The sequence below is a fragment of the Portunus trituberculatus genome, chromosome 19 (genome assembly GCF_017591435.1).
Source record: "Portunus trituberculatus isolate SZX2019 chromosome 19, ASM1759143v1, whole genome shotgun sequence".
Classification (NCBI taxonomy): Eukaryota; Metazoa; Arthropoda; class Malacostraca; order Decapoda; family Portunidae; genus Portunus; species Portunus trituberculatus.
In genome coordinates, this window is record NC_059273.1 from 3,752,589 (window position 1) to 3,777,500 (window position 24,912).

General features: G+C 39.1%; 2 protein-coding genes across 4 annotated transcripts; both read right to left on the minus strand.

Annotated features, from left to right (window-relative positions):
• Positions 1 to 344: 344 nt before the first annotated feature.
• LOC123506124 (U6 snRNA-associated Sm-like protein LSm2) lies at positions 345 to 4,765 on the minus strand. The gene is made up of 4 exons (XM_045258013.1): positions 4,691 to 4,765; positions 2,440 to 2,507; positions 2,225 to 2,315; positions 345 to 1,942 (listed from the first exon to the last, which is right to left on the minus strand). The coding sequence occupies exons 1-4, from the start codon at positions 4,691 to 4,693 to the stop codon at positions 1,817 to 1,819; spliced, it is 288 nt and encodes a 95-aa protein (XP_045113948.1). The 5' UTR covers positions 4,694 to 4,765; the 3' UTR covers positions 345 to 1,816.
• A 3,566-nt stretch (positions 4,766 to 8,331) lies between these two features.
• LOC123506258 (Krueppel homolog 1-like) lies at positions 8,332 to 16,908 on the minus strand. Of its 3 annotated transcripts, XM_045258197.1 has the most exons (11): positions 16,797 to 16,891; positions 16,503 to 16,657; positions 16,342 to 16,372; positions 15,766 to 16,034; positions 15,533 to 15,642; positions 14,394 to 14,529; positions 13,977 to 14,143; positions 12,694 to 12,811; positions 12,489 to 12,580; positions 10,508 to 10,678; positions 8,332 to 9,844 (listed from the first exon to the last, which is right to left on the minus strand). In XM_045258197.1, the coding sequence occupies exons 3-11, from the start codon at positions 16,366 to 16,368 to the stop codon at positions 8,523 to 8,525; spliced, it is 2,412 nt and encodes an 803-aa protein (XP_045114132.1). In that variant the 5' UTR covers positions 16,369 to 16,372; positions 16,503 to 16,657; positions 16,797 to 16,891; the 3' UTR covers positions 8,332 to 8,522. The 3 variants fall into 3 exon arrangements, with proteins under 3 accessions (XP_045114132.1, XP_045114131.1, XP_045114130.1); XM_045258196.1 differs by lacking the exon at positions 16,503 to 16,657 and having other exon boundaries at positions 16,797 to 16,908; XM_045258195.1 differs by having other exon boundaries at positions 16,503 to 16,899.
• Positions 16,909 to 24,912: the final 8,004 nt, after the last annotated feature.

Genomic DNA, 24,912 nt, shown 5'->3' on the forward strand with positions numbered 1-24,912 from the left:
TTCTGTTGTTATTTTGCTATGCTATTTCTTTATAGTTACTAGAGTTTATATAACCAACATCTTAATATAGAGCAAAATATAATCAGTCACCTGGTGTACCAAGCTCTTTCATTTTTAGAGATTTTAATATAGCACAAAACCTTTACAATAATTTCACCTCACTTCTGCAGAGATTAATGATTCACAAGGAAAGTACACACCTAATTTTGTTCGCTGGGTGGCAAGGTCCATCCTCTTCCTTTGTTGCATTCCATTATTAATGCAACAATAAATGTATCAATCAATCAATCATCAATCTAAGTAATATTTCTCCCATGGATTGAGATGGTATAAAAAACACAATGCATGGTTATAACCTTAATTTTACTATTAAGGCATTTATGCTGTAGGTATGTGTTTAAAATACTAAAGTTATTCTAATATATTAGTATGTGATAGTAAAATATCCAAAAATATACAATATTGAGTTAACCAACTTTTCTGTGAAATACTGCGATATCTGGAGAATATGGCAACCGAAACTCTTTAGGAGTTTAGCATCATCAAAACTAATTTCTAAATTAGCTTATCCCTGGTAAATTAAATAAGAGTCCATACAGGGAAGCCACAGAATGCCTAACTTCTGATCTCTGATTGAGGCAGAACAATTCACTGTCTCCAAAACTCAATTCCTCCATCTATCAGCTCAACAACATTTAAGATAAATATTTCCTTTACTTCAGTAACACTCAAGAGCTCCACTATTGTACACTGATTATCATCAATCTGTCCTTTACTTGTAACATAAAATGGAAATTTTACATCTCATCTCTAGCTAAAACAGGTTCTCTTTCTCTTCCTTTTAGTAAATTCTGAAACTTTTTTGCTTGCTATTGTATTTCCTCTCCTTCAAGAGAAAAGTTTCAAGACCCTTATCCTCCATTAGTTGGATTTTCTATTTGGAATATCTATGGGAATTTTAAGAGAGCCTTTTTAATTAATTTTATTTTCTATTATCCCTGACCAGTGGGAGGAAAAAAGAAAGAAAAAAAAATCTTAAATATTTATACATTATTGCAGGCAAGGGCTTGGATTTAAACGTTCTAGTTTCCTGCTAAGCAAATGTATATATTTATTATTTTTCCTTAATGTGAGGATGTTACATTATGATTCTGGTAGATGATGTCTCTTCAGGTCTGATTAGTTTGATTTTACATGTTCTGCTGGTGAAGTACACCACCATGTGTGGTGTATTTCACCAGCAATAAACCAATGGTTTACACTTTGTAATAACTTTTAAAAAGGATGAAAACTAATGGCTTGCAGATAACCTCATAAAATGTAGTTACTGCTTCACAAATTATGCAATAAAGCTCCCAGTAAGGTAATTTTCTTTTGCAGTTATATTTGTTACTATTATGTCAATTTTTTCCATTGGAATAAAGAGTTTGGGTGTAAATGTAAAAACTTTTCTGATGGCTGCATATGCAACACTGTGAAGTGGATGGCCAGACACAGTAACAAAGATAGTTTACAAGCAGAGGTTTTGGTTGTCATTTAAAAAGACATTTGCTGACATCAAAACTAGTGATTCTAATAAAAGAAAAAAGTCTTGTTTCAGAGTACAATACAAAAGGATCACACTAACCACTCAGGTACTTTCTATTACCTGACAGACTTGCTAATTACCATTCACCATGTTTACTGTCATACAAAATAATACAAGCACTTGTGTCAAATTCATACTCTTAGGAATGGACAAATAAATAATTAAATTATTTCAAAGAAGTAAAATACTGCATTTCTGTAATTTTCTTACTATAATACTTAAAGCTAGTTACTGCCGTTGCTGCTGTGCCTCCCGCCGGGCAGCATCCTGCAGCAGCTGTGTGTCCACCTCATCCACAGGCAGCTGTACATAACGCACCACAGATCCACGGATGAAACAATTTTTTACGGACAACTGGAATTGAGAGAAAAGAAAGATGAGAAGATCATCCATGCAAAGCAGTAGATATTCATCCAACTACCAAAAGACCAAGAGTAGGCAGATGAGAGATCAGCTACTATGGAGGATTATCTAATACAATGTAAACTATGCAATTTCAACCTAAAATTTTGTAAAACTATTACATCTAAAATTTTCAAACCTTAACACAACACAATTCCAATTAAAGTTATCAGCATAATATGAAAGCTAATAACTTCTGTTGGAGTGCCCATTCAAGTAAATATCATCACTCACCATGTGTGGATATTTCTCAGTATCTGTGACATTAATGTCCGTCAGTTTGATATTGAGGTACTGATCAACGGAGTGAAGTGTGCCACATATACTGAAACATATTTAAGGTTAAGGGATATGTATTCAATATGGTTAAACTTGATATAGTGTATGAGTGTCATATCTACCCAATCAAAGGTTATTTCATCATAGTAATAAACATAAAAATAGCATACCTCAGGTCATTTTTCAACTCTACAACAACATCTTTCCCAATCAGGGACTTGAAGAAGGAGTAGAACAACTGAAAAGAGAAAGGTAAAATTAATACTATTCACTGAAGAAAATGAAATGGTGTGTGACATTAATAGCTAGTTCTTCCCTATATTTACTTACATATTGTTTACTGAGCCAGTATCAATTATGTTAATCAACATCATAAGGTACTGGATTCAATGTGTAACCCAAGAAACCTAACTTAACTAAACACCTAAACATTTCCTGCAGACCATCAAGATTTAAGGTAATGAGGATGAAGCTAGAGGAACAGGAGGAGAACTGTGGAGTCCTCACAGTGCTGGGCCTATATCAAGGGGAAAGGATTAGTAAGACTTATGAAAGAGTTCACAGTATAGATATGGAAAAATCTAGCCATTTCAGATGTATAATTTTGTTCCGTGTGGTGTGTATTCTGCTCTCCTTCTACAGGTAGCATGAAAACCAGAACAGATCATTAAAAGGAAGGAGGGCCTATGATGGAAAGCTGAAGAGTTCTCAAGAAAAGAAGAATAAGGAGGAAGCAATAAATTTGACAAACATTAATCTCGGGAACAAACAATTTGCAAGGATAACGACGGACATCACTTTCTTATATGTGACTGAAATATCTAACTGACGACAATGTTTTGTTTTTTTCCTTTTACTGTGAGACAAGTGTATTCATAATGGTGAAAGTTCAGTATAACTCTGTAACGATCCAAACAATAGATTCTGAACTCCCCTTGGGTTTGATATCTATCTTGAGTGCGTGACTTTAGTGTATTGCTGCTATGTGGCAGCTTTGTTCCTACTCGAGATGGAAGCAGCTTGAACACTGGTCTGCCATTACCTAGCTGCCTTCCATACCAGCAACATTTACAGTCTGGTCAGCTACCCAGGCTGGATTCTGCCCTCTCACCAGAGAGGAAGAAGTGTAGGGAGGAAACTCATAGTGCCAAATGTATGGTCTGAGTTAGGTTGTAGGCTATGGGTTTCACTCATTGTTGAGGTCAGTATGACCCTCCTTGGGTAAAACCCAGGTTGTGCTGGGGTAGTTGTACCACGTTGGGTGTCACTTGGTAGGGTCAGTTAGGTTAGTGGTTAATTGAAGTGTGTGTGTTATGGGGTGCTGTGGCACATCAGACCCTGTGTTAAATGAAAAAGGGAGGTCCGAGGGGTCTCCAACCGCATGGGTTCGAATCCTGTCCATGGTCTGTGTGTAGGTTGGGCTTCCTCACTCAGGGCAATGGTTTCCTAGCGGGTGGGCTTTGAGATAGGAGATACCCCAAAAAGTATCCCCTTTAGCCCATAAATTCCCATGAAAAGCCCACATGGTATAAAAAAAAAAAAAAAAAGCATCAACAAGTATCTATGTAGCACTCCTGGTCCCAGGTGTTGTGTTGTGCTCCATCTGTTCACACCCACACTGAGCCTTTGATACATCTGTGACAGCTACCACTGTTGTAGTAGGTTAAACCACCATAACTCCAGCACTTCATTTCTTCACAAATTTTTTTCTAGACCTTTATCAAAATCACGTATTGGTTCAGTAGCACCTTATTTTTCGACTATTTTCTTTCAGACACTCACTAAACCCATTGTACACATATAATATGATATATATAAAGTGGCAGAAAAATGCCAACAACTCTCTACACACAACAAGCTTGAGGACCTGTGGGGAATGCGGGCTTTTCGGGTAGGGTGAGACAAAAAACAATTTAGCTAAATAATTTAACCTAACCTAACCGCATCATGTATTCCACGGAAAATACTTGTTTTCGTCTCACCCCCACATTCCTAAAGGTCCCTAAAGCTTGTTGGGGTTAGAGGGTTGGTGACATTTTTTCCTCAGTCTTTATATTACCGCAATATATGTATACAATGGGTTCTGTGAAGGTGTGGAAGACTAGTAGAAAAATATGGCAAAGTTATATTAAACTTTACCTTTACATGATATAGAACAGTTGAAATCTATTACATACAGTGACTCCTTCATTTTCATTTTAACTGTAATAACAAAAAAAGCGTAACATAGCCTAATCCAAAGCGAGAATACTGGTATTTGGGAGGAAAGGTGTTAGTTCATCCAGTTACTTCCAAAAGTTAATCACCTGCACAATATTTTCAACTTTATTTCTTAATATGTACATCTATGCACAACACACATAAAAAAGGCTTCATGTATGCACAGGAGACAACAGTATAGTTATCAACACACTCACTCACCATCGTGGTCCCCGCGCACAGACTTGTTTTGAGAACGTTCGGTGACTTCTATCTCGGCTAAGTAGCAAGAAATATACAAGATAGAATCTTTGTCTCGGCCAAAGGAGGGTTCTTACTATGGTTTTGTGAGAATTCCTTAGAATACCGGAAAACTATCCTCAGATACAGAAAAATTTCCTCAAATCTGAAATTATGATTTTAAATAAGTACAGCTTATTCTTACAGTAAAACTAAGATTCGCCGAGATCCTTTCCGTCCCTATGTCCAATAACGGGACGCAGCTAGCCGACTGACCGCCGTTTGGCCAATGAACGGAAATGTATCATTAGCATTTGAGAATGATAGCGCCTATAGGCTTGCTTGAAGAGTATATATGGGAAGCGCTGTTAAGCTTTTGCCCATTAGTGGCACAGGCAATTTTACTTATAGTGGTACCTATATTTGGGCCCATATCACCACCCAAGCGCATCTTTGGTGTAACCACCAAGAACCTGCATGGGTATCATGGTGACATGTAGATATCTTTAAACTACTCGACAAATGGCATAGCTACAAAGTGTGTGTGGTGGGATTCGAACCTATATATATATATATATATATATATATATATATATATATATATATATATATATATATATATATATATATGTGTGTGTGTGTGTGTGTGTATATATATATATATATATATATATATATATATATATATATATATATATGTGTGTGTGTGTGTATATATATATATATATATATATATATATATATATATATGTGTGTGTGTGTGTGTGTGTAATTCACTGTTTGATCTGCTGCAGTCTCTGACGAGACAGCCAGACGTTACCCTACGGAACGAGCTCAGAGCTCATTATTTCCGATCTTCGGATAGGCCTGAGACCAGGCACACACCACACACCGGGACAACAAGGTCACAACTCCTCGATTTACATCCCGTACCTACTCACTGCTAGGTGAACAGCACCTACACGTGAAAGGAGACACACCCAAATATTTCCACCCGGCCGGGGAATCGAACCCCAGTCCTCTGGCTTGTGAAGCCAGCGCTCTAACCACTGAGCTACCGGGCCGTGTATCATATATGTGTGTGTGTGTGTGTAAGCATGGTAAACAAACAAACAAAAATATATCATATTGGTCCTATCTATGGTTTAAAAAGTGAAGAAATGTCCACTATACCCTTCGGGCCTACGACCAATGTAAGGGTGCTTCCCTACGAGCAAACATGAAGGTGTCGCGTTCGAAATTATCCCTCCATGCGAATGGACCCATGCGTACCTTTCTGTTATATATTTTCTCAAACTCGTGAATAGAAGGTTCTATGAAGTTGATATCCCAACCAGAGCAATCATGATCATGTATCAGACCTCAACCAGCTACAGTATTGTAATGTTACGGCAATTTGCAACCAAACTACTCAACAACCTAATACCGTCGTTTCCTAGACCATGACGCCCCACCGCCACGATGCAGTGTTGCCAGATGGCGCAGGTGAAATTTCAGTAGAAATGTACGGAAAAATTCAGTAGATATAGGTAAAAAATCAGTAGACACACTCGATAATATATGTACATATAATCAAATTAAAAATGTTTTTATATGAATATATTTGAAGTAGTGAAATTAAATTAAGAAACTTTCTGTAAGTACCGTACTGCAATACTTTATTATAATATGCTGGTAGAAAAAAATTACTTCTTTCACAAAACAAAACGAACTACCTTAGTTTAGCCTAACATACATCAGTCTTCTACTTCATCATCATCAGCAGTGGTTTCAGCTGCTGTTTCCTGCTCACATTAAATTATTCTTGTACATTTCACTATTCATTCTTTTAACCATTTCTTTTTTTATTTCAAAATCATGACAATTATAATTTGATATAATTCTTTTTGTGTGAAGCATCCCACTAATAGTTTTAGTTGACAGTCTGTTTCTCAGTTTTGTTTTCATGAGATTTATGCTTGAAAATACTCACTCCACCGTTGCACTTGAGTGAGGCAAGCACAACAAATTAAGCATGAAGGTAGAGAGGTGTGGGTACATTGGCTCATTATCCGTGATCCACAAAAGGGGGGAGGGGAGGCGAAATACGCATTTACTACTTGATTCCAACTGGGGAGTGGAGGAGGGAAGGGAGGCCAAATACGTGTACTGAGTCTGATTTCTTGGGGGGAGTGGGGGAAGGAAAGGAAGGGAGGGACATGTTACGTGGGAAACAAACAAGGGTATAGGAGGGTTATAAACTGAATAAATATTATTTATACTACTGTGGGCACTACATGCAGGCACTACCAGAGGCCTAGCTTCGCTAACCCCCCACCCCACCCCTTCTGCTCTGCTCACTCCCTTCCCCTCTAATGAATTTCGAACTACCAGTAACCGGGAAGTTTAATTTCTGGAGAAATTCTGGAGAACCTATCAAAATTCTGTAGATTGCAGCAATAATTCGGTATTTCATGAGATTCGTCGGAATTTCAGTAGATCTCATGAAATTTCGGTAGATCTGGCAACACTGCCACGATGAGCAGTTCGCCACTACAAGGTTGCTTATCCCAATAGCTAGCACCTTCCAGGACCGGCCCTTCCAACACAATTCCAACTATTGTCAAAAGTATTAATTCGTATCAATTGTGTTACATATACATTCAAATTTATTTTTATTTTCATCTTAAATACAAAATCCCTAAAAAATAAATTTTACTCTTCATAGCTTCATAATTAAAAATTATATCTATCAGACGTAATTTTTTACTAACTGCTCAGAGTAAAATCCTGCGTACACTAGAACTACGTATATAAATATAAATATACATACATACATACATACATACATATATATATATATATATATATATATATATATATATATATATATATATATATATATATATATATATATATATATATATATATATATATACACACACACACACACACACACACACACACACACATATATATATATATATATATATATATATATATATATATATATATATATATATATATATATATATATATATATATATATATATATATATATATATATATGGTCACTTATTAAGAATTGGGAGGAGGGAGATGAGACAATAATGAGTTAGTGATTTTTTGGTAGTTTACAAAAGTCCAAAACATAGATAGAAACATTATATAGTGATTGGGGAGAAAGCCCAAGTACCCAGGTAGAAGAGGGATGACCTTACCTAAGTGAACAGTGATCATGAGAGACGGCAATGATGCCTAAATAACCAACAAGAGACACAGAACCCAGGAGGGCTTAGCTGTGGGCCGGTGGATGGTGAAGGGTGAAGGAATGTGCTCGGAATATGTCCAGCATCCTTCAAAATGGCAAGCACCATCCTAGCAGTGAGGGATCAATTAAAAATATGTCATCATGAGGCAATATGTCAGGGGAGCTGGTGACTGGTAGCTGCAGCTGTGACTGCAATTGCTGCTGCATCTAAGTTAATGTGCTTTGATAAGAGAAAGCTTGTCACTCCCCAGGTCCAACACTGCCACTGTTGACTTCCTCTGTGCCCACTCAATGTGTCTGCTGGAGGGTTGAGAGTAATGGGTAGACCAGGTGGATTTAGCACAGAAGGTAAGAGTGAGGAGGTTTGCTCTGATATTTTTGTTGTGGATATTTATTGTAATAAATATATATCAAAATCTGTAGGATTTTAACATGCAAACTCACTACAACACATAACTAACTGTAACACACTGATATCAAAGCTCATATAAAAATAAATTATACTATTATAAAAATAAGTTAAATTACAATTCTGTATTTCATTTGAATAACTAAACGAAGTATTTAACTGTTACAAGACTCTAGATGAGTGACATAATCATCCATACAAAGGAACTGTTCCTCACACAAGAGACAGTGAACTTCCATTTCAGCAAGGCTGAAGGACTCATCTACAATGGGGCCAGAGGGGCTAGCAATTCCTGGGTCTAGTTCCATCATTGTTGACAGGTGTTCATTGAGACACACCTCTGTGTTAGGCTTTACACAGTCCATTTGCTGAGAAACTGGCATGCTGGTGATACAAACCTCTGGTCTTGTGGAAGCTGATTGTGACACAAACTGTACCAATGAGCTATCATTAGGGGTGTGTTTTCCACACAATTCTGGTGAACTTTGAGAGTGAGCTATGCTTTCAGAAATATTTGTCTCTGTAGTCACTACTTTGAGGTTCACAGAGTCACTAGTTTCTTGCTCTGTTGTTTCACTCTGTTGACTGAAATTGTCAAGGACTTGTGCACTTATGTTTATGTATGTCATTCCTCTCAAGGAAGTAGCTTCTTTCACTGCATCATCAGCAAGGTCTGTCAAGGAATGATGTGGACATAATGCCACATATGATTCATCATCAACTTTAAACAGCAAGAGAGATTCATCACTCCTCTCACACATAGGAAAGGAACATTTGGCAGCATTTGATAGGATTATACATGAAGTTTGTTCTTCATAATTCTTCTTACAATTTTCCTCTGTTACATCACAATTAGTAACCAATCCATAAGTATCTGGTTTAGAAGTCTGATGCAGACCAGGACATGTCACTGCACTGTTACTATCTGGAGGAAGTACCAAATTCAGAGGCTCACTAGACATAAAATTTGCACTTGTTGATTGCATGTTCTTACAATGACTATCCACAGGTAGAGGAAAATTTGTGGAAAGATTTCTACTACATTCAGGCAAGACACTAGTGTCATTTGGTTCGCTGGACACAACACAAATAACATTTACTGAGGCTGTACTTGGTGACACACTCATACTAGAACTGGTGCCTTTAACACCCCCCAGAGTTGTATCTAGCAATATGGGAGTTGCTGCCTTCTTCAGCAATGATATCTTGCTACATGAAACTCCAGGACTGGATTTACATTTTGATAGGGATAAGGATGACTTCTTTTTTTGAGTTTTGTTTTTCTCTCCCTTCTTTGCAACACTAGTGTTCTTATTTCCACTTACTAAATGCTCTGTAGTTGACAGTATGTCACTCATGTTTTTCTTGTGAGCAGTGGTTGTTGAAGATGAAGTCTGGTGTTTTTTTCTGTGAGCATAATAAGTGTTTCTATAAGCTGTAGCATATCCACACACCTCACACTGGAATGGTTTTTCACCTGTAGAAGAAAAAAAATCACAGCATATAATACATGCACCATACATACATATATTGTTATGCACAGTGAAATAGCAAACTGAGATAGTGAGAAGAAAGAATAAGTTAAATAATGATAACGATACAAGAGAGAGAGAGAGAGAGAGAGAGAGAGAGAGAGAGAGAGAGAGAGAGAGAGAGAGAGAGAGAGAGAGAGAGAGAGAGAGAGAGAGAGAGAGAGAGAGAGAGAGAGAGAGAGAGAGAGAGAGAGAGAGAGAGAGAGAGAGAGAGAGAGAGAGAGAGAGAGAGAGAGAGAGAGAGAATGGGGGAAAGGCATCACTAACACATATACAGTGCAAAATAGTATTTAAAAAAAATACTTGATTTATAGTGGCCAATAAATTATTTTCTCTGTTGTTTTTTGTTCCTTGCCACTCACTAATTTTGTTTCTTTATGGAAGAATTAAATGCCTGGCCATGGCTGCTCTGTAACTTTACCTTCCATTTAAAAGTGTTGAGAAATATTTAGTATACTGAAGCTAGTTGGACAATATGACACCTAAGGAAGATGTGCCTCCCCTTGCTAACCTTATTAATAAACAAATAAATGACAAATAATAAAAACATGTGTCATGGTGAAAGTGAGAGATAATGAAAATTGAATGAAGCACACCAAGACACCCACCTCTATGGCTGCTCTCATGGAAGGTCAGTTGATCCTTGGTTTTGTAACACTTGCCACAGAAGGAGCACTGGAAGGGCCTGTAGGTGGAGTGGGCTACTCGTCGGTGTTTGTTGAGGTGCGACACACTCAGGTAGGTCTTGCCACAGTCAACACATGTGTATGGCCTGATGCCTGCATATTACAACATACCACAAATGTGCCAGTAATAATTTTGTGCTACACTACATAAATCTGTTTTCCTTACTTACTGCAAAAATAAAAAGAATAATTAAAAGAATCTAAGAACAAGTGTCTGAACAAAAACTAAATAAAATACAGTAAATCCTCGTTATACGGTACATGTACATTCCTGAAAACCTTACAGCAAATTGGAATTACTGTATACTGAACCCATTATAACATGTAATAATAGGGGATGCGTTCCAGCACATCGAAAGTCATCCCTACACACATGAAAATACATGAAAATAGTCATATATAAAAATGTAAAGTACTGTGCAAAAGAAATATACAGAAAATGTTTTTATTTACCTTCCACTCACCACGTATTCTATTAGATGATGTCCCTCCCGAGGCTAAGGAACAGTAGGGATTTCAGCCCTTACTCATAATATCCATAAAAAAACATGCTGTAAGGATTTCATTTGTGCTTTGTGGGAAACATGGGAAGAGACTGATTGTTGTGGAGGCCGCGCAGTGTGGTGGTGCTATGGTACGGTGTAAACAAAACATGAGCAGATACCGTATCTGTGAAGTGAATTTTTCTTACTGTAAATAGAATCAAGGGTAGTAATTTTACCAAACACTGTAACTGTGAATTTACCGGATAACGAAGTACCATATAAGGAAGACTTACTGTACATAATAAATAAAAAATGAAAGTGAGCAAATGTCCCTAGAATAAAATTGGTGACATTCCTCTGTTAGGCCTTCAACTATACTGATAATGTGATAAATCATGTGTTTGACTTGCAATATACTTATTAAAATACAACATCAGAGTAGAAGGTCCATATCAGTGCTTTATTAAACTTTTCAACCTTGGAAATGTGTGCTACCATAAAGGACAAAGAGATAATAAGCAAAGCAGTCACAGGTTCAATGCCTTACACACCAATAATATCAAAGAGAAAAGTAAAACCCAATAGAAGTAAAACAGTTGGATAGAGGATCAATTTCAAAAGCTTAAGCTGTTCAGCCTTCTGACAATTTTAGTTAAAAGCTGTAAGAGCTCTTTCTGGTATTGTAAAGGATAATATTTAGAATCATGAGTTTAAGTAAATACATGTACTAAAATTTCGTAACCCAAGTAGTTCAAAACAGTCATGTGAAATATATTTATAGTGTCACAATATATTTGCAAGAAAATGACAAATTTGTAAAAAAATATTGTAAAGGTGCGTCCACACATGCTCGGAACATTTGCTGCGAACATGGTTCGTAGCATGTTAGATAGCATGTTTGTAACACAGGTGTGGACAGGAGTGCACGAACAAGCTAGTGATCTTGGCAACAGCTTGTTCTGTAGCAGAGGTGAGGTGAACAGCTGTCCACACGTGGCAGCTACTGAGGACGCTATACTGGCAGCTGCAGCAGTTCTTATAATCGGTGCACGTCACATCCCATAATACGGGGTGTGACCGCTATAAGTTGATGAGAATTACCGTCTGGTCTCTCGTCCACTCCATCTCTCCACCGTAGACAGTCAAGTTGTGTGATACGTGTAACATGTTCGCTAGCACGAAAACCTCGTCCACACCACTGCTGCCAACATGCTGCGATCTCGTGGTACCAACCTCGTGTGGACATGACTGTTAACAAGCTTGTTACAAGCTTGTTAGTGAATTTGCTCTGAACATGTTCTGAGCAAATGTTCCGAGCATGTGTGGACGCACCCTTAGGTTGATATCATGCATCAAAATTCATGAGATATGAAGGACCTTCATGGTGATATTAATGTAAGAATAGCCATCTGGCTGACCTGAATGAGTGCGCCGGTGTTTGTGCATGTAGGACTCGGTGGAGAAGGTTTGGCCACACACATCACACGGGAACCTATGCTTGAGATGATACCTGCGTTCAGACACAGAGAACTTGAAACACAGCACCAGGTTATGTGAATTATATGTCTAAGCAGGAACACTGATGATAATCATTAGCAATGGCAAAACCTTTGGGCTTCTCACCAGTAATGGGATTTCATGAGGGCATCTGTGGAGAACACCTTATTACACCCACTGTGAAGGCAGGCAATGGTCTTCGGCTTGTGAACAGATATCAAGTGAAGACGTAGTGTGTGATGATCTGCAAAAACGTGTAAAATCATATTAATAATGATTTTTTTTTTTATTCACTAAAGCAACTTTTGTAATGCAGGATTTGGACATAATAGCATAAGGACAGTTCTTACTTGAAGAACTGTAAAAAAGAACTGTAGCAAGAGAAAAGCAGAGGCTACTTTAATGTACCTCACATTGTATACCATTTAAGGCTTTAGCTATGATAAATGAAAATATTTCTTGCATTTCCTGAGACTATAAAGTGGCTGCTGTAAAGAAAACAAAATTTACGATCATTTACATTTCTCAAGACATAAAAGGTAGAAAAATAAATTGGTCATCACACAAATTGTTATGTTACATTCCTGCAAGCCTGACAAAAACAATTCAAAGCAATTTGTGCACATGTTGAATTCATGCCACAATAGTAATTTTACTTGATTTCTAATAGCAATTTACAAAAAGGGCATTATTTCTTTAAAGTCATATCATTGTAGAGGTGAAAAGTGGCAATACACACTGGCAACTGGCAGAGCATTGTGTTCCTGTTATATAATATTAAATATTATAGTATTGAAGATGATGATTAAATTTTAATCATCATCTTCAATACTAACAGATCTTTCTACTACACTTACTATATAATTTCTTGGGAACTCCTCATCAGTCAGGCAACTCTGCAATTCACTTCCCATTACTTCCCACGCTACATGTTATTACAGTTTTCTATTCCTCTTAACACTAATACAATTTAAAGTATAGTTTCCTCTACTTCCCTAATGATTAATAAATTGTCTTTGATCATTGTGTATGTTTCACAATTAAGTGTACATACAGATAAAAAAAATAGCAACCATTCATAAATACATGTTTTCATTAATAAATACATGTATTCCTTAATCTGCTGTTCAACAAACTTTCTTAGCAAACCAATGTGAACAACACTGAAAAAATGTTAGACTGAAATAATAGAGTGAACTAGCTCAAAGAAAAAACATTTTTTTTCTTTCTTTCCTTTCTGAGATCTGTGTTAATATGCATAAGATGAATGAGAACTGTCAAATATATTTAAGATTAAAAATTCACAATAATAAAACAAGTAGAGTGATGAGAAATCTCTGTTGTGCTTCATTTTTCAGTTTTATCCCACACTGCATCAAAATGAAAACTAAGAAGTCTTGAGTACTTACCAACAAAAGACTTGAAGCAAAGCTCACAGGAATACTTGACCTCTGAGACAGCCTGGTGCACACGACGCACATGGTTCATATACGAGCCACGGACACTGAATGTCTGTCCACAAACACAGGTGAAGTTTGGGGTGGCTGAATGGATGGCTGCATGGGCCTTCAGAGAACTGCAAAAGTGTGTCTACTTCATTCTTCTCAACTTAAGTGGATACTAAAAATAATAATAATAATAATAATAATAATAATAATAATAATAATAATAATAATAATAATGATGAAAAGAAAAAAGCAAATATAAAGTTTTTCCCCTTATTTGTTCAGGTTAGAATATGAAATATAAAGATAATATATAATTACCTAACCATATTAATTTCAAGTGAGTTTCAGTGACAATATATGAATAAAAATGTAGCTTACAATTTGAAAACAAATTTTTTTCCACAATCATTGCAGACATTATTTTTCTCCTTGATGTGTTTTGCAATGATGTGTCTTCTTCGACTCTCTCGAGTGGCCAGGCGCTGCCCACATAGCTCACATTGAAATGGCTTATCTGAGGAACCAAGGAATACATCACACACAGACTACCTAGGATTTAAATTGACAGTATGGGCTATGTGCAGATACACTGACACAAAATCTTATTATCTCCACAAACAATAAAGTTTGTAAAATACATGACATCAAATAATACTTCAAGCTTAACAGGAACTGCATCATTGATTGTTAACTGTTAATGTGTTCAATTATCAGAACATGAAGCCTTTCTGATGAATTCAACAATACATAAACTCAATCAATCAGAGCTGGATGCTGCATATGATTATTAATATTTGTATGTGCATGCAAGTATGCTTACTCTGAAAATTCAAGCATTATTTTTACCAAAAGCAAATCTGTAAAATTACTGAATGCCATAAGCCTATCTTTATTATAACACTAATTGAACTACTATTTTACCTTGTTTCCCTATAATTAAGGATCACATTCAGTGAGATGTTTTGATTTTGAAATATGAAAATGTCGAAATTCAAAGAATATTCCAGAACATTTTCTTCAAAAATATTTACATTAAAGTATTTCTAAAGATTATTTCTAACTATGGCAAGTCCATGGTACAATAACGAGAGACGAGAGATCAAAAAGTTATTATACCATGGGTAAGTCATCTTATGCCAACTTTGATATTATGTGCATGTAGTCACTTTTGCTACACATGATAAGCTTTATCAGGAACAGAGAGAGAGAGAGAGAGAGAGAGAGAGAGAGAGAGAGAGAGAGAGAGAGAGAGAGAGAGAGAGAGAGAGAGAGAGAGAGAGAGAGAGAGTGTTTAAACATCTTTCAGAGAGCCAGAGAGTAAAAAATGGGCAGGGATATGCTTGGAATATCCAGGGCTATAACTCCACTGATCTTTGATGTGTTTTACTGATCAATCTTTTACCATGAAAATCTTTTCAAAATCTTGGCACAATATTTCTATCATTTTAAAAAGTTAAAAAGAACTTTTATAAGAAAAAAAATTTTTTTGACCATAAACAAAGACTAAATCAATATACCTTTGGTCAGTGAGGGAAATGCCTCATAGGAAACAAACTTGGGTTTGGGAACTCCTCGGTTGGTTCTGGGCTGTCTGGAGTCAAGGGAGGTGCCAGCAGTGTCAATGCTTCTGTAAAAATAAAGAACTTAATTTGCCAGATCATTGTAAATCTGTAATATTGATGTACCATCTCGGAGCTTTCATACATGGCCAAGCACGCACATCACACTATGGAAGGATAACACCCCTAACCTGGTTGTTTTTTGAGACACTGGTGGATCATCAATATTCTCTGAATTTTCCTCGTTTCTATGACTATTTGACTGGTCAGTGTGAATGCCTTTCTGTCTCGTGTCAGGACAAGGTGATGTGTTCCCTTCACTGTTCTCTTTCAATGCAGACCACAAACTTGGAGAATGAGAGTCAAGGTCTCCGACCAGATACTCTTCTAGATATATGACATCTTCTGTTTCCAAGGTGCTCAAGTTGCTGCTGATCAGGTCATCAATGTTGCCCAAATTCTGGGGGGGGGAACAACCAATTGCAAATATTTAGATGTAATGCCAAAACTACTTCAACACTGAGACTTTGACAATTGTCCAGTGTGTGTAGAGGCCTAGCTCTAATTAACAATGGTAGCCATGAAGACATATTGCTTAGTTAGCAAAGCTTTATTGTTTGAGCAAATTCAGCAAATCAGCAACTTGCAAGTTTTAGTTATGACTACATTTAGTGGGCAGTTTTACAGTATGTAGATATCTAGTACAGATAATATTATATTCATTCAATGTACATAACAAAGAATCATATAAAGTGTTTTCCTCTTACCTCATCCCATTCATCACTTGAAGTCATGATACTGAAAAAGAAGAGTGACATTCTGAAGAGAGTAAAGTTAATACAGAGTATATGGCTACAAACTCGTCTCCACTTCACAATCTACATGGACATTTCTCATTGTTTCACAACTAAAGCCACAGGTACATTACCAAATACAATTACTGCGTTGTGAACTGCTTCAGTTTCGCAAGTAATTACTGATTGGCTGATTATTGATTTCCTTAGGGGTTAGTGACAATAAGGCTGGTGCCCCACAGCTGGGGTGACAGCTAAATGAAGTGATCTTTTACCAACTCAATTAACTCTGTTGAGACAAGGTTCAACATGGACAACACCGAAAATTGAGTGACGACCGAAGAAAATATGGTAAAAAATATTAATCGTTATTTAGATGGAATTGTAACAGAACCAGAAAGGTGTGAGGTTGTTTCCTTATTATTTACTTGGCGTTGGAGAAGTATAATGTTCCTGTTCCAATTCCTGGGCTCAATCAAGTTGTGAGGCGACTCGCCTTGCCAAAACCCCCGTTTACCCACCGCTTCTGTCTGTTTGGATCGCTTACACAACCATACACACGTACACACCCTTGTATGACTCATTTTCCTTTATATATATGCATTTACCTAGTTGTATATATATTACAGGGTTCAAGAGGGGCTCATAGTGACCTTTCTCCATATATATTTTTATCTACCTTTCCCTTAAATTTGTGCAAACTTTCTGCTACTACAATCTCTTCACCGTCCTATGTGGAAAAATAAAACTTTTTAATGTCCCTCAAACACTGACTTTTCATGATCTTGCAGTGTCCTCTTGTTCGTCGATCTCTATCCTACGTCAGTGATACCCAGGTCTTGTTTATCTGTCTTTTCCAAACGGTTTACAAACTTATACGTCGTTATTAGATTTCTTTCCCGTCTATCCTTCCAAGTTGGTAGTTCCATTTCCTTCAGCATTTCTTCATACGAAAGATCCTTTATTTCTGGCACCATATTTGTAGCGGTCCTTTGGATTTTTTCTGGTTTCCTGATGTCCTTCTGCCTGTATGCTGACCACACCACTGCTACATATTCTAGTCTAGGTCTTATCATAGTGGTTATGATCTTTTTCATCATACTCTTATCCATGTAATTGAACGCCACCCTGATATTTGTTAGTGTCTTGTATGTTGAAGCAAATAGTCCATTTATGTGTCTTTCTGGAGTCAAGGTGTCTTGTATAATCACTACCAGGTCTTTTTCTTCATTCCTTTTCATTATAATCTCTTCTCCCATTTTATATTCCCATGTAGGTCTTCTATTACTTTTACACATTTCCAATACATGGTATTTTCTGGTATGTGTGTGTGTGTGTGTGTGTGTGTGTAATTCACCTCGGTCGTCTGCTGGTCACCCAGCCAGTCTTCCCCATTACGGAGCGAGCTCAGAGCTCATAGACCGATCTTCGGGTAGGACTGAGACCACAACACACTCCACACACCGGGAAAGCGGTGCCTATTTACTGCTAGGTGAACAGGAGCCACACATTAAGAGGCTTGCTCATTTGCCTCGCCGCCTCCGGGACTCGAACCCGGACCCTCTCGAGTGTGACTCGAGCGTGCTAACCACTACACTACGCGGTGTGTGTGTGTGTGTGTATTATTTATATATATATATATATATATATATATATATATATATATATATATATATATATATATATATATATATATATATATATATATATATATATATATATATATATATATATATATATATATATATATATATATATATATATATATATATATATATATATATATATATATATATATATATATATATATATATATATATATATATATATATATATATACACACACACACACACACACACACACACACACACACACACACACACACACAGAGAGAGAGAGAGAGAGAGAGAGAGAGAGAGAGAGAGAGAGAGAGAGAGAGAGAGAGAGAGAGAGAGAGAGAGAGAGAGAGAGAGAGATTTTCATTATTTTGTCCCAAACTCTAAAGATTTTTTAATACATCGTTGTTGTCTGATGCTAGAGCATTCACAGTAGGTTCTTCGTATACTTTGTATTCCACAGGCATGATCTAAGAGAGGACGATCATGGGAAATACTGTTGGAATAAATGTTGGGCTTTGATTCATTATAGATCTGACCAAGTTTTTAATAAGTTCGCCTCCCTTATTAACTCGCTTTGCTGAATAAAAAAGAAAAAAACAAAACTGTGATTTTGTGAAGGATCTTAGGGTATAATATTGGCTACTGCGTATTTGACACCTGTATATCCAGCTTCAGGCTTAATACCAAACATATGCCACGGATTACCCACTCAAGTTACTGATCCAGCAACTCAAATCCAGTCCGGTCTGAACTTCTATGCATAATCAAACCGTCCATAATCCGATGTCAAGTATAATTCAGTGTTTTATATTTGCTCCTGCTAAGAGGCTTTTAGGTGATAGTCACTTATAAGCGGGCGTGGTGGTGCGGCAAATATAGAAGTCAACGTAAATCCACCTGACAAGAAGGGATCTCCCCGAGTAGGCTATATCTGAGTGAGGACGCTTGTACTTTGTTCCTGTCCAAGCTGGAATTCACGCCTCGGTCCGTTATCACTGTCTCACGGCAAGTCCAGCGTTCCTAAATTTTTTTTCATACTGCATACAAAATAGTGGACATACATACAAATATAAGAATACACAATAATTGTAGGTAACTATGGGAAGCAGTACTTTCTGAAGGTAAAATAAATATACAATAATACTGTAAAAAAATACATATTACGTGGTCAAAGAGATGAAATAATGAAGTAAACATAATGATCTGGCAGCGCTTGTAGCCACTGCCCAATTAATTCATAAAATGCAGAAAAGAGAAACATTTTTCTGAGATTCCAATTACACCAAAGAATGTCTGAAAGTACTCGACTAACAAACACACAGTTGAGTGAGGAGTGTGGGTCCTCCGGCACTAAACCAACAGGAACAAGATAAAGGGAAAAGGTGATTAAGGGAGAATGTAGAAGGCCACAGACTTTCCAATAACGAGACATCAGTGTTTTAGATTAATGCAGGGGATGGTATCGAGGCAAGCATCGCATTCCTGCCACCGACGGACAGACAGGCACCGTGCACGGCTTCACGCGGCAGTTTCTCAAACAACTTTCACAACCCACTGCGGATGATAATTAATTCAAGCTGGGAGTAGGCACACCCCAGTAATTATTTGTAAAACCCTACTGAGTCTGTGGTACATACCTTATCTCAGTCATGTGGGAACGAAGAGAAGGTCAGATACCTGTAGGCTGTCCTAGGATAGATAAGGAAGTGTAGGCAGATGACCATATTAGGAGACATGGGGGGAGGGAGGGGCTCTGCCATTAACGATGGTGGGCAGATGCCAAGGACCATCTCCTGAAGGGATGCTGCTGCTGCTGCTCGTCATCTTTTTGTTTATATTCATCAAGCATGCTAAGTGAACGACCAGTTAACATAAGTACATCACACTTCTTCACCCAACAATAAGGCACAAATAACAAATACGATAAATGTATTTAAGCTAAGAGAAAAAATATAAAAAGAAATAATAGAACAAATAAAAACCTTCACTCGTATCTCTACATAACTTAGTATTTTTCCTCGTGCTATGGAAAAAAAGAAAGGTGATCCAAGGTGAGATGACCAATTAGAAAGATGGCGAAGGAGGACGAGAGGTGATCCTTACAAGATAAAGAGGCAGATTCTCGGACCAGGTATCCAGTAATTGGAAGGAAAACGGCGACTGTATGCTGTGACACACACACACACACACACACGAGAGAGAGAGAGAGAGAGAGAGAGAGAGAGAGAGAGAGAGAGAGAGAGAGAGAGAGAGAGAGAGAGAGAGAGAGAGAGAGAGAGAGAGAGAGAGAGAGAGAGAGAGAGAGAGAGAGAGAGAGAGAGAGAGAGAGAGAGAGAGAGAGAGAGAGAGAGAGAGAGAGAGAGAGAGAGAGAGAGAGAGAGAGAGAGAGAGAGAGAGAGAGAGAGAGAGAGAGAGAGAGAGAGAGAGAGAGAGAGAGAGAGAGAGAGAGAGAGAGAGAGAGAGAGAGAGAGAGAGAGAGAGAGAGAGAGAGAGAGAGAGAGAGAGAGAGAGAGAGAGAGAGAGAGAGAGAGAGAGAGAGAGAGAGAGAGAGAGAGAGAGAGAGAGAGAGAGAGAGAGAGAGAGAGAGAGAGAGAGAGAGAGAGAGAGAGAGAGAGAGAGAGAGAGAGAGAGAGAGAGAGAGAGAGAGAGAGAGAGAGAGAGAGAGAGAGAGAGAGAGAGAGAGAGAGAGAGAGAGAGAGAGAGAGAGAGAGAGAGAGAGAGAGAGAGAGAGAGAGAGAGAGAGAGAGAGAGAGAGAGAGAGAGAGAGAGAGAGAGAGAGAGAGAGAGAGAGAGAGAGAGAGAGAGAGAGAGAGAGAGAGAGAGAGAGAGAGAGAGAGAGAGAGAGAGAGAGAGAGAGAGAGAGAGAGAGAGAGAGAGAGAGAGAGAGAGAGAGAGAGAGAGAGAGAGAGAGAGAGAGAGAGAGAGAGAGAGAGAGAGAGAGAGAGAGAGAGAGAGAGAGAGAGAGAGAGAGAGAGAGAGAGAGAGAGAGAGAGAGAGAGAGAGAGAGAGAGAGAGAGAGAGAGAGAGAGAGAGAGAGAGAGAGAGAGAGAGAGAGAGAGAGAGAGAGAGAGAGAGAGAGAGAGAGAGAGAGAGAGAGAGAGAGAGAGAGAGAGAGAGAGAGAGAGAGAGAGAGAGAGAGAGAGAGAGAGAGAGAGAGAGAGAGAGAGAGAGAGAGAGAGAGAGAGAGAGAGAGAGAGAGAGAGAGAGAGAGAGAGAGAGAGAGAGAGAGAGAGAGAGAGAGAGAGAGAGAGAGAGAGAGAGAGAGAGAGAGAGAGAGAATATGCCGCCACTCCTGCGAAACATCAGTGAACTGCATAGATTTAACAGGAATTCTCTACAAGTATTATACGTGTCGGCGTAAAGCCTCGTAGGATGGAAGTAGACGTGGAAAAAAGGTACTTCCCGTCCTGCACCTATTCCAGCCTTGAGGTGTGTGGAGCGATCCTCTTCCAGTGAATTCTTGACAAGTTGACACTCCCTCAAACCACACACTCATCACACTCCTTGCCTTTGTTCACGCTATTTTCAGCCACACACTCTAGCTGGCAGCTGGTCCACAGGCGGCAACCATTACACACTACACATGTCCAGGAAAAAAAAAAAAAAAAAAAAAGAAAGAAGACAAACGGACTCTTGCCAGATCTCCAAAATTTGAAACAAGTAAGCTTTACAAAGCTCGGCTGCCTCCTGGTGGATGTAACACCGTGATCGTACTCTCCAGCATCATACAATAAGAAGCTCCATGTCCAATCTTGTTCACACGCGAGCCGCCTCGCTCAGCAGACCCGCGGCAGCAGCACCGCCCAAAGAAATCTTTCCTTGCACATCATGTAATCCTGCCAACACCTGAAGAAGTGACTGCAGGAGCGGAGGGAGGCTGGAGGGACACCCAGGGAGGAGTGAGGCTCCAATGATACTGGTTATTTCGGTGCTGCCTTTGTGTTCCCTGAAGGTTGTGGTATTTCACCGGCACCACCAAGCAGCCCCGTCCCAGGGCTACTCCTCACGCTCCGTATGACTGTATCCATGTTCACCAAGTTCTGAGATGCACCAACAGCAGCATCATTAAGCTTGCGTGACACTTGCCTGTCACTACTTGAAATGAAATGAGGAACACCGATGCACGCTCATCTTTCCTTTGCAGGTGATCAAAAGACTGAATATGAAACAGCTTATTTCGAGTGAAACATGGCAAAGGCGTCCCGCAGAGTTAAACAGTAAAACTGCGCTGTACGCCTACTGGAGAATGGACAATCTGCGGGCAGGTGGTCAGTAAACAAACTTGTGAGGAGACATGTAGAAAAGATACATTTTTTTTTTACTGACGTTAAGAACAGCGGGGAGCGAATGTAGGAACAGTGGAGGTGTGCCGGAACATAATGAGGGTGCAGAGGCAGGGGTTGAGGAGGGTGTCTGTGAGAGATGGACAAGGAAGTAAGGAAGCAGGAGAGGGAAAGGAAATGTATGTAGCATTGTGTACAGACGGACGGAAGGCTTGTACAGAGAAAAAGAAAGCACACGAAAGAGAAGAAGAGACGAGAGAGAGAGAGTAGAGAAGGAAGAGAAGACGAAGAGAGAGAGAGAGAGAGAGAGAGAGAGAGAGAGAGAGAGAGAGAGAGAGAGAGAGAGAGAGAGAGAGAGAGAGAGAGAGAGAGAGAGAGAGAGAGAGAGAGAGAGAGAGAGAGAGAGAGAGAGAGAGAGAGAGAGAGAGAGAGAGAGAGAGAGAGAGAGAGAGAGAGAGAGAGAGAGAGAGAGAGAGAGAGAGAGAGAGAGAGAGAGAGAGAGAGAGAGAGAGAGAGAGAGAGAGAGAGAGAGAGAGAGAGAGAGAGAGAGAGAGAGAGAGAGAGAGAGAGAGAGAGAGAGAGAGAGAGAGAGAGAGAGAGAGAGAGAGAGAGAGAGAGAGAGAGAGAGAGAGAGAGAGAGAGAGAGAGAGAGAGAGAGAGAGAGAGAGAGAGAGAGAGAGAGAGAGAGAGAGAGAGAGAGAGAGAGAGAGAGAGAGAGAGAGAGAGAGAGAGAGAGAGAGAGAGAGAGAGAGAGAGAGAGAGAGAGAGAGAGAGAGAGAGAGAGAGAGAGAGAGAGAGAGAGAGAGAGAGAGAGAGAGAGAGAGAGAGAGAGAGAGAGAGAGAGAGAGAGAGAGAGAGAGAGAGAGAGAGAGAGAGAGAGAGAGAGAGAGAGAGAGAGAGAGAGAGAGAGAGAGAGAGAGAGAGAGAGAGAGAGAGAGAGAGAGAGAGAGAGAGAGAGAGAGAGAGAGAGAGAGAGAGAGAGAGAGAGAGAGAGAGAGAGAGAGAGAGAGAGAGAGAGAGAGAGAGAGAGAGAGAGAGAGAGAGAGAGAGAGAGAGAGAGAGAGAGAGAGAGAGAGAGAGAGAGAGAGAGAGAGAGAGAGAGAGAGAGAGAGAGAGAGAGAGAGAGAGAGAGAGAGAGAGAGAGAGAGAGAGAGAGAGAGAGAGAGAGAGAGAGAGAGAGAGAGAGAGAGAGAGAGAGAGAGAGAGAGAGAGAGAGAGAGAGAGAGAGAGAGAGAGAGAGAGAGAGAGAGAGAGAGAGAGAGAGAGAGAGAGAGAGAGAGAGAGAGAGAGAGAGAGAGAGAGAGAGAGAGAGAGAGAGAGAGAGAGAGAGAGAGAGAGAGAGAGAGAGAGAGAGAGAGAGAGAGAGAGAGAGAGAGAGAGAGAGAGAGAGAGAGAGAGAGAGAGAGAATATGTGGAAGGAAGAGAAGTGAATCCATCTCTTTTCCATGGCATAACCTTCAAATTACAGGAACATTGCTATTATCTCTGCCTTTTTTTTTTCCTCATCTTCCTCTTCCTTTATTTCCTCGCCCTGTCCTGTCTTGTGGTCTGCATGCGCGGGAAGCCTCAGCACTGCTTCACGATTGTCCTTAACCTCTTCAGTAATGGGACGCATTTTTACCAAGAGTTTTGGGTATGATTAAACAATTCTATTGACATTAGGAAGGGTCTATAGGGGTCAGAAGATTAATGGCCAGAGTCTTCACTATTGTAATCTCCAACATAAGTTTTTGAAGCTCCACAAGAACGCCAGATATTTAGCAGAATAGATATGAAAACGCATCACGGCACAAAATTATGTATGCCGCGGTAATGTATATTTTTATGTAAAGTCATGTATATCTCCCTTTTTTATTCTTCTCTTTAAAAGTTCTTCGTTTTCTCTATCTCATCTCTTTGTTCTTTTCCATCTATCTCTTTCCTTCCTCTTCATTCTTCTCTTCCTATATATCCCCATTTTTCATTTGTCTCTTCATATGTTCTTCTCCGGTTTCTCTATTTCGACCCTTCGTTCTTTTTCATCTCTTTCTCCTCCCCCTCCTCTTAGTTCTCCTCTTCCTATATATCTCCATTCTTTCTTATTTTCTCTTCATTTGTTCTCTGTTTTCTCTATCTCATCCTTTCGTTGTCTTCCATCTCTTTCTCATCCTTTTCTTCATTCTTCTCTTCGTTTTCTGTCCTCCCTTCCTATTCCTTCTCTTCCTTGATCCTGCTTGGCGACCCCTGCATTAACTCACGGCTGCCTGCTGCGTCCCCCCGAAAGCTTAATTGCGTGTCGTACGCCTTCGAATATTCCTGTTTTGCAGCGAAGTTGTAGAGGAACCAGCGGCGGGGAGACGATGACACACACACACACACACACACACACACACACACACACACACACACACACACACACACACACACACACACACACAGCATCATCATAATTTCATCTCCACGTCAGGATCAAAAGACGAAACGATGGGATGGAATATAAAATGGGTAAAAGATACAAGCACCGGCAGAGGTAGGTAGTTTGGGCAGGTATTTTAGGGTCTGATGAGGACACACGCAACTGTCCGACCCGTCTTTGGTGTGGAGGAGGGGCACACGCGGGCAGAAGGGAGTGATTACAAGGAAGAAGCCTGGAGAGAAGAGT